Consider the following 10,899-nt stretch of genomic DNA (forward strand, 5'->3'; position numbering starts at 1 on the left):
TCTCTCTCTCTCTCTCTCTCTCTCTCTCTCTCTCTCTCTCTGTGTGTGTGTGTGTTTGGAGACAGAGTTTCTCTCTGTAGTCTTGGCGGTCCTAGAAATTGCTTTGTAGACCAGGCTGGCCTTGGATTCAAGAGGTCCACCTGCTTCTGCCTTCCAAGTGTTGGAATTGAAGGCATGTGCCACCACCACCCAGCATGGGAAACTAAGTTTTGTTCATTTGTTTTTGATAAAGCCTACACTGATAAATATTCAAATCCAAGAGAAAAAAATAAGAAGACCCAAATAATTGCAGTCATTTTCCCATTTTTGCAACTTTAGAAACAACCAAACCACTTTTACTACAACTATTATTGTGACTGTTTTCTAAGTAACACATATGCTGTGGTCACTGTACACCTGACATTGCACCAGGTCTGCCTGATTATAGAAACTTTCATAATTATAACTGTTAGAAATAAAAATACAAATTCTGAAGAAATAAAAATGTTTTGGTTCTCAATCATTTATCATTGGAAGCCATTATTAATTTATTCTGTGGAGTGCCTTATGCTTCTGGCTTTGCACTTCCATCGCTTTAATAAATCTCACTCTCTTCTCTTGCCTCTCCTACTCACTTAGAAATAGCCTAAAGGAGAATCAACGAGTTTTAAGTTGACATCATTTGTTCATATCACCTATATTTTGAAGTTGAAAAACCATATAGCTGGATCTGACAGGTTCCAACTTTGAAGATCCATTAACACAGATAAAGAAATCTTTATAGTCTGATGAGTCCAAGTTGGAAAGTTTGCATCCAATGTTTTTTCCATTATCTTGGAGGTAATCAGCACACTGTAAAGCATTTTCCAAGCCCTCATACCTATAACACAAGAAGCAGTTTAGGAATTGTTTAGTATCGTCTCTTTGTATCTTGGTGCTCAGTTTTAAATCATCTTATTATATTATATGAAATGCATGTATGAGCACAGTTAATTGGTTCAGTAGATTATACATACACATATAAACATATAAACATACACACATACACTCTCTCACACACACACACACATATATATGTATATATATATATATGCACACACATATGTAACAATGTTATTTTTAAAAGTTGTCATGAATTTCAGAGGAATGAGATGTTACAAGACCAGTTGGTAGGAAGAGAGGGAGAGGTAGAAATGATGTAAATATGGTACACATGTACAACATTCTCAAATAAATAGAAAAAGTTAAATTATAAAATAATTAATATGAAAAAAAAATCATTCAACAGCATTCTATGCTTTAGTTCACCTACTATATGCTACATGGAATAATAAGATCTATAGATTCAACAGCAGGAAAAACAGGAACAGTTAACTTCATGGAGCTTCAGTTCAATGTTAATCTTCATAAAAATCTCAAAGCAACTCAAGTATTATTCATCTATTTAGCTTTTGTTGACTCATCAAAGTTTGTGAATTAGAGATTTAGAATACTTAGGTAGCCTTGATAATATTTGACAAAGAAAATAATTTGTGTAGAAATAAGATGTAAGAGCAGATATATAATTTTCCTAAGTGTACTAAAATAAAAAGAAATCCTCTGATGTTATAGCACTATGATATGAGGCTGAAAACCCATGAGTAGAGGAAGTGAAATGAACAAAACAAAGTGCAGTGTAACTTTTATCAAGTAAAGTGTAGTTTTCCCTTTGCCTTAAGCAAGAGATTTTACCACGACATTTAAAGTTAACTTTGTATACATGATATGGCTAATGGGGATGAAAGGCCTTGTTTTAGTCCTGTTTTTTTTGTTGTTTATTTGTTTGTTTTGGTTTTTGGTTTTTGGTTTTTCGAGACAGGGTTTCTCTGTGTAGCCCTGGCTGTCCTGGAACTCACTCTGTAGACCAGGTTGGCCTAGAACTCAGAAATCTGCCTGCCTCTGCCTCCCAAGTGCTGGGATTAAAGGCGTGCACCACCACTGCCTGGCATGAAAGACCTTGTTAACAACTGATTTTTAAATCAGTAATTCCTGACTTGTTTCCCACCCACCACACACCAAAAATATTAGCTTGCAATGCAAAATGTGATTTTGGTTTCAAATGCAGCCAAAAATCCCTTCTGAAATGAGACCAGCACAAAAGCTGATAAGAAGCTAGTAAAAATATGTAGACTCTATTAAATGCACTTTATACCAAGTGTCCTAATTTAGGGAAGTGTTTATAAATTTTAGTCTTTTGGTAAGGTGCTTGCTTATAGGGCAGGAGACTTCATATCGTTATTGTTTGACATAGGATTTCACTATACACTATCCTGGAACTTACTATGTAGTCCAGTAGTCTGGTGTCAAACTCAAGATTGTTATACATTAGCCTCCCAAATTCTGGGATGACAGGTATACAACAATATGCCCAACTGTTGCTTAGGTTTATAAACATTGACTGTGTGACTTTGTGTCTGTGAAAAATGGCATACACTGTAAAATGTTGATCTTTATTTCTACCCATTTTACTAAGGGAGGATAAGTTATGTTAAATATGAAGGACACTATGGAGAGTGGCTTCTTCTTTGTTGTATTTTTTAAAACTAGAGTAGTGTTTCTCATTTAATAAATGTCTAATATTTATTGATTTAATGACCAAAAATTTAGAAATATATCATTTCAATTTAAGATATGGAAAATGAAGCATTCCCCCAAGAGGAAATTGTTTGCTCAAGGCTAGAGCAGAAATAGCAGTGAGGCCAGAGCAGGGTTTAGAGCCCAGTTCTCAAAAGCACTAATCCTTTATGCCTAATCATTTATATTTTGGGTTTTTCTTTTAAAAGATGCAATCAGAGTGTGGGCTTAAAGCTCACAAATACTACAAGCTTGGTTTCTTTTGCTTTGTCTTTCTTTGGTAAATGTACAATCTCTGATTTTTCCATTTATTCATGTTACCATCCTTGGTTTCATTCACTTAGTTAATATTTAGTAGTAATCTATTGTTAGTATGGCCTTCTGTGATTGGTTAATCTTAAAAAAGAAACTTGAGGAGACAAAATATACATATATGAGATAAATTTGAGTATCATCCAAACAATAAAGAAAGTGCTATAAAAAGTAATAGTTCAGTAGCAAAGATGAACGGAAGCTGGTATGATCAGCAGAATCAATTAATTTAGATATCACATAGGCCTAGAAGGATGAAAAAGAATTGATAACAGAGTGAACCAGAGGCCATTCCAGATTGCAAAATGCACAAAAGTCAATGCATGAAAACTACAAATATATATATATATATACAAAAAAATACAAAAAACTAGGATGAGGAAAAGAAAAGTAAAGATAGATCTATAGAGTAGCTTACTGATCCTGGCCATAGCAAGCTATAGTTTTGGAAAGGTAGTGATACAATGACGTGAAAACTTGAAAGTCAACCTAGATTTGATCCTGTGCATAATATGCAGCTACTGGGAGGGGTATATGGTCAGGAGCTGGCATATAAAAAAGACAAGGAAGACAAAGGTAGTTTCACGAGGCAGAAATGAGCAGGAAGGCAAAATGCTACAGTCTGAGTAGCCACCATTTGGGAGGTCATGGCAGATGTCCAAGTGAGGAATGAGGGGAGTCTAAAGGAAGATTCTTACAGTAGAGAAGGGAAATGGAAAGCAGATGTGCAACTTAGCAAAAGAATGTCAGAATGTGGTAGATGATTGTGTTACCGTAAAGCAATTAAGGAGCTGGCTGTTGATGGGGGTTAGGGGGATGGGGTGGGGGAGGGCTATGTTTTCACTGGTCCGTCACCCATGTGCCACATACTTGCCCACATAAGCCCTAGTTAAACTTAGCTGACCACAACACGAGAATTAAAACAAAACAACAAGACAAGATAGTCAGAGAAGGCTTGTTGAGAAGGAGAAGAAAATAAAGGAGGGGAAGGGTGACTGTGCCTAGAATATATTACATGTGCATAGAAAACAAAATCTTCAAAGGATTCTATGTTTTTAAAGCTTCACTAACAGTTAATTAAAAAACAGCAAGAAGATCCAGTTGAACAGATTTCTGCTTTTTAAAAAGCTAAGTGTATAAAAAATACTCAACCTTTTAAAACAATAAACCCAGCTATCTAGAGGATGCAATAATTCTTCCTGTACAGAAATAGTCACAGGATGTCTTGCTGTACGTTCAACTTGAGATTCCCACATAATTATGATTAATTATCATCATACATAGGGCTCTGCTGAAGAAAATGGTTGTAATTCAATAGAGATATAGTTGCTTGGACTTTGGACCAATCTTGACATATGTTCACCCAATGTGAGATTCTAAGTATAAAAATACTTACCAGAAAAACATAGTATAGTTGGTATCAGAATGTACTGTCTTACCAGGCTTCCAAGAGCAGACCAAATACTGCCAGTTATAATATATACACTTCATGTCCTGAATTTTAGTTGCCAGACTTCCTATGAAATGAATGAACTATGAATACCTGAGAGACATGGTGACAGATCACCTATGCAATCACTATGCAATTTTATTTCCTTTGGCTGTGCTACTTCATTTAGCAATCAGCATAATGAGAAAGATTGCAAAAGGAAGCTACCAGAAATCACTTCACTGTAAGAAGTATATGCAAACCTGAAAAGGATTGAGGGCTTATTTACTGACACTAGTTCATGTCAAAGTATTAAATTAATTATTCGAAGATGTAATTCGAAGATATAGTCCCCTCTATACTAAGGACTCTACCAATAATGATGTAGACTTAGTTTTTAAAAAGTTTGTTGATTTAATGAGTTTTAAAAAAAGTCAACTCACATATACTAAGAAAGATTCTATTTATGCCTAATTGTCGCAGGATTTACTCTGCATGGAGTCATCTATATGATTCATTCATCATAAATGTTAGGAAACTTATTCTCTACATGGATTTTTTTCTGATAATAACAAATGCAAAAAAGAAATGTCTTAACCTTCATCTGATATCCCATAAGAAGCTTCAGTCCATGGACTTTGAACTTCTGATCCATTTGTACAAAGCTCGGACACATGCGTACGTATCTTTCCTTCAATGCCTTTATTAAGATCAAACCCATCCTTGTAAATTAGATTCCTAGTAATTATAGTCTGTTTGATAAAAAGATGAAACAGTCCATTTTAGAAATACACGTGTAGTGAGCAGGGGGAGGGGGAGGGAACAGGATTTTTATTTTTTGTTTATTTAATTTTATTTTATTTATTTTCTTTTTTGGAGGGGAACCTGGGAAAGGAGATATTGTAGGACATTTAAATAAATAAAACATCTAATAAAAAAAGAAATACATGTAACTGAACAATTAATATCTAAGAAAACAGAAGACATTTAGTAAAGGAAAAGGCTCTGTGATCGGAACATGAGCTCTTAATTTGGAGTTAAATGGATCATTTTCACAAACAATATGGGTATTGCATGGCCAAAGATTTGCCATTTCAGATATACTATAAAACCTTCAGGAATCTCATAAAATAAAAAAAGTCTCACAGGCACCTAGAGAAAATTGAACAATTTCTAAATAGTTGAAAGATGAAAAAATTAACATATGAGAGAGAATCTTATATTTATGACACCCAGAAGTGTATCTGGTCAACATGTTGTTCAATAAATATTAGACTTGAGTTGCTCATTAATACTACCCAGCTGAATAACAGAGCTAATGCTATATACATTTTGCAACAGAGCTCCAAATGAATACAATAGTTGACTTTATGAATAGCTAATAATTCAATAAGCTTTCATTGAGATCTTGTCATCCATGTAAAGAACAATGCTGTGTTCTGTGATGTATATGCAAAGATTTAACTTGAAATAAAGGATTTTGTTAGAATTATAGGAAATAAACTAGTAAAAGAAAGTATAAAATATAGCAAAATGCATAAATGTACTTCAAGTTCGTATTCTCTAAGTTCTAGTTTTCTTGTACTTCCAAGGGTAAACTTAATATTGAATGAGGTCAAAATAGAACACAGAAGCTTACATGGCAGCTTTTCACATAGTAACTAGAACTGTTTAGACACACAAAGTTATGGATATTGAAGTCAGGGGTCACAAGAAAACACCTAATGATCAATTCAATCTGATGTTGCAAGCCATGCTTTACTTACCTTCCAACTGGCGTCATCAACATTTCGGTATTTTAACTCATATTCTAGTGTGCATCCCTTAAATTTTTCAGTAACCACGGGAGGTTTCCATTGCAAATAGAGATAACCCAGTAATCCAGGATCCAATATTTCAAAATCTTGAGGAGGATTAACTGAAATGAAATCAGGAAAAGATTTATATTTTTCCTGTATTTTATGAGGAAGATTGTTGAATGTGAATAATTTCCAAATGCCCATCACCTGATGACTGGGTAAAAAGTGTAACACCTCTAGACAGTGGGATAATATTTTATTAGAAAAATGAGTAAAGCACTGATAATAGGCTATAAATGCAAAAGCCTTGAAATCATATTCTATATACAGGGAGATATCTCATAAAACTACATATCTAATTATTTCAGTTATATAGAATCCCATATGTGAAAACAGTAGATTAGTGGTCACCAGAGACACAGGGTCTCTCAAAAGTATTCTGAAATTTTATGGCAGTAGTGGTTTTATAACTTTGTGGAAATACTAAAGTAATCTCAAAATGCTACATTAGAAAAGGGAAATGTTTACGAAGGATACAAATGTAGAAAGATCTCTGTAAGTTCAAGGTTACACTGGTCTACAAAGCAAGTCCAGGACAGTCAGTACTATTACACAAAGAAACCCTGTCTTAAAAAAAAAAAGAAAGAAACTAAAAAACAAAAAAAACTACCAAAACAAACAAACTAACTAGAAAACAAAACAAAACAAACAAAAAAAAAACACTACCAGTAACCACAAAAAAACCCTAGGGAGATATTTTTGTTATACTAATAAATTTGAAATCCATAATATTCTATGTAACTGTCCTTGTTAAAGAAAGCAGATGAGGAAAATGTGATCTTTGTCTCTTTAGGAACTAAAGCTGTACAGTTGCCATGGAGAACTGGCAGTGGACATGCACACCAGAATTTGTATAATATTATATGAATAATAGCTCTATAAATGCCTCTAGTAAAAAGAGCCACTCAATACTCATTCTGTATTATATTATGATCAGCATAAAAGTTGGAATGGATGCAGGAAAAGGAAAAGCAAAGAAAATATTTACTGTGCCCGAGAACCTTAAGAATTTGGAGTACAGGCATGGCTTGTGATTAGTCTGTGAAGATAATTACATCTATAGCTCACTGAAGTTCAGAGCTATCTCCAGAGTTGAAAAAACAAGTCTTTCCTACACACTAAGTAACACATCTAGTAGCATTACAGTCCTACTGTCATGCTAGCCTTTGACTAATTCTCTCTGATAAATGTTGTTCATTTCCATACTGCAACTTGCCTAGGGACTCCATGTCTGAGCCTATAGAGTCTCCCCAATGAAAATGACACATCAACTTTGTTGTTTTCTTCCTTAAAGTTAGAAATCCATATCAAACTCAGTGTTCATCAGACAATGAAAAACTCATATTATTTGTATTGAAGTATACTTCGGAATACACTGAAGTGTGCAACTTCCATTTTTTGCTTTATCCATTTGTCATAAAAGTAAGAATAATAAGAAAAGACTCAAGTTGGGTTAGGAATATATAATTTCAAATACTTAAGTTATTTCCTTTAAAATATCCTATACAAGAAGTCTGGAAATTATTTTATGATGTAGCATTTAACCCAAGAGAATATGACCTTACCTATCCGTGTGAGTAGCTACCAAGAACATATATTTTTTACATCCTGGCAATAGTACTGATGTTATCTACCAATTTTACACTTTTACAATATATACTGAAAACACTGTTTATATCCTTTAAGACTACTTCATTAAAGTTGATTAAATTTATTCACTTACCTTTTATCTCCAAAGAATGACCAGTTATTGTACAAAGAAGAAAGAGACCCAAGCATCTGGTATCCACACCCATCAAAGCCATTTCTCTGGGATGTAGTGTGCTTAAAGTTCCAGTCTAAGAATAGAGAAGACAGCAGTGGGGTTTTATTGTACTTCAAATAATCATATGGATAAACATAACTAATAATATTTTTTAGGAGCTCTCTGTGTACTTTCTAACAATACAGGAAAATTGTGCCCCTTGAACCGTAGAAATAGAAATTAACCTTGGGTTAGGCAATTGCCACAAGGTGATTCTAGTCCCCTAAGAGTCAAGACTAACCCACATAAGGAAATCTGGAAACACTCATCCATACACACTTACTGAGACCCTGACAAGGATATAATGACCTCCAGAAGCCTTCCTTCTGAAATCAAATTCAGTAGAATGTCCCTGAGAACTTTGGACATCCCTGTATTCATAGGAACCATTTCTAAGAAAAAAATGGTATTTGAAGGTATTCTAACTTCTAAAAATAATTCAGAAGTCTATATGAACAACCCAGAAAACTAAGAACTTTGCTCTTGTACTTTATAATGATTAAATCATCACTGTGTACTCAGAGCTATCCTGGATTTTCCCATTTTTCCTATCAGTAAGTGTCATTTCCTCCTCATAGTTTTCAAGTGTTTTTCACTACTTCCCTCTTCTATCCAACGTCCTCATTACAACTCTTACTCCACTGATATTGTCATCAAGGCTCATGTCCAGCCATTCCTGTCTCCATCACAATGTACACACCACTTACAAAAGGAGTGATACTTCTAGGGGGAAAATCAGAGCTTCTCTTTTCGCTTTAAAATGGTAGCAGCATTATATTGCCAAAGGACACAAGGTGGTCTCTTTTAGATTTGAAGAACACTGCTTTATGATCAAAATCTAAAGATTAACCCCTATAAATAGATACTTCATTTTAAAGTCAATTTTTTTCTTTTTAAATTATTTGAACATTTTATACAAGTATAATAACAAATTTTAGTAATTTTCTCCCTAATTACCCTCTTAACACTCCCTCCCTCCTGCTGAAGTACTACTTCACAACAACTCTCCCTTCTGTATTCTGCTTATGACCCACCGAGTTTATTTAGTGTTGTATAAATGAGCGTAGTTGGAAGATTATTTTTACTGGAATATCAGTGTCTACATTGCCAATGAAAAATAATACATTTTTCCCAACTACCATTCACTGTTGTGAGTTGCTCAAGAAGAGCCCATCTCCTTATCTTTGCCAATTTTATGCAACTAGTCACATCTTCAGGGAGTCTAGTGGCTATGTCATAGCCAGAAGATATTTTACTGCTCCTCTCCTCATATTCTGGCTCCTACAGCCTTTCCACTAAGTTTCCTGAACTTTGGAAAGAACCTATACATATATGTATGTAACAAGAAGTAATGAAAAATAGACTGTGAACTGAAAGAGAACAAGGAGAGATGTATAGGAAATTTTGTATTGTAATAAGGAGAAGTAGGGAAGATGTGATTATCGTAATCTCAAAAATAAAAGAAAATTAAATTATATTTTAAAGACAAATCACCATAGCTAATTATTACATATTTCTCTTTGAGTCTGCATTTCTGAGAATTAAAACTTATGTGTGTACAATCTTTCTGTTATCCTTCACAGTTAACCTGAAAGGTGTAGTTCTCGTAAAATTCCACTCTCTTCAACCAAATCCCTTAAAACATCCTAATGTTGGTAAGCTTCAAATGCTACCTATTAGAATCTTAGGATCCTACTATTGGATGTAAGAAGAGTATTTAAAATTATTCATTTCATTTCCTTCTATAGACTACTGAAATTGGACTCTAGCTATTAACTAGCATTTCCTTGATCAATTCAAAACACTTAGTCCAACCTGGACTTTCCCAAAAGAACACAGACATTCCTATCGATGGCTTACTTATTGTATGACTATCACTAGAGCACAGAAACAGGCATTAGTGCTCTGGTTCCAGCAATTTTCTACAAGGTATCTGGAAATCTGAGTTTAAAAGGGAGAGGGAAGGAATGAAGGTTCACATGCACAATTTGAAATATCTCTGACACACTAGACACTTACCTAGCAACTCAGCTGGACAGATATCCAATTAATTTGAATGAGAATCTAAGACCTCAAGATGAAGACTAGTTGTTTAAATAGGCACAACTTATTAGTGCCAGAGGTGGGACTAAAATTTAGGTCTTTGAACATTTTTTTCAACAACTTAACCCTTCATTTGCTTGTCCTAAGAAGTCAGTCCGCACCTATTGTATTAAAAGCTTCCTCATACCAGATTTTCTGCAACTTACTGTCCCTCCCCAAGCCAGCTACCTTACAATTTACTTCTATTGTCATATTTATAACAGAGAAAATAACCTATAAATACATATTGAATATATGGGATTTTTTTGTTTGTATGTTTCACATGGTAATAGCCTAATACCTATTTTATCTTGCACAAAAACCAAAGAACAGGTCATAATATCTGTAATAATAATAATAATAATAATAATAATAATAATAATAATAATGATGATGATAATAATATCTCCTACAAGACCTGAGCATTAATCACTTTTTAGACAGTATGTCCCACTATATTTAAAATTCTCTTTAGCCATGTATACTATTTTTATGACACCTAAGGTTTATGAAACCAGAGGCTGAGACACAGACAAGTAAAACAACATGCCTCAGGTCACACAGAGTGTAAATGATGAAGTAGGGATTTAAATCTAAATAATGTAGAGCTGTGCCTTGGATAGCAAACAATACTAGGTGTTTTCTATGCCTAAGAGCAATAAGAAAGGCAACTTCTTCTTTCTACCCACTTGTTTTTATGTAACACTATTACTGACACAGTTTCCCACTGGCAGTCTCCTTTGGAATGGAAAATCTCATTTCTCTTCTCCACTTCTTCAAAATAATAACAACAAAACTCCTTCTCTCTAAGGTTTGACTAA

General features: G+C 34.1%; 1 protein-coding gene across 1 annotated transcript in view; it reads right to left on the bottom strand.

Moving 5' to 3' along the window:
- Il13ra2 (interleukin 13 receptor subunit alpha 2) overlaps positions 1-10,899 on the bottom strand; it is a 37,204-nt gene that overhangs the window by 5,983 nt on the left and 20,322 nt on the right. Inside the window, exons 5-9 of the mRNA XM_031379644.1 lie at positions 7,916-8,030; positions 6,100-6,251; positions 4,932-5,085; positions 4,301-4,421; positions 675-859 (exon numbers count right to left, since the gene is read on the bottom strand). Of these exons, the coding sequence (XP_031235504.1) occupies positions 675-859; positions 4,301-4,421; positions 4,932-5,085; positions 6,100-6,251; positions 7,916-7,997 (694 nt within the window). The 5' untranslated portion in view covers positions 7,998-8,030. The remainder of the gene's footprint in view (positions 1-674; positions 860-4,300; positions 4,422-4,931; positions 5,086-6,099; positions 6,252-7,915; positions 8,031-10,899) is intronic.

The sequence above is a fragment of the Mastomys coucha genome, chromosome X, assembly GCF_008632895.1.
Source record: "Mastomys coucha isolate ucsf_1 chromosome X, UCSF_Mcou_1, whole genome shotgun sequence".
Classification (NCBI taxonomy): Eukaryota; Metazoa; Chordata; class Mammalia; order Rodentia; family Muridae; genus Mastomys; species Mastomys coucha.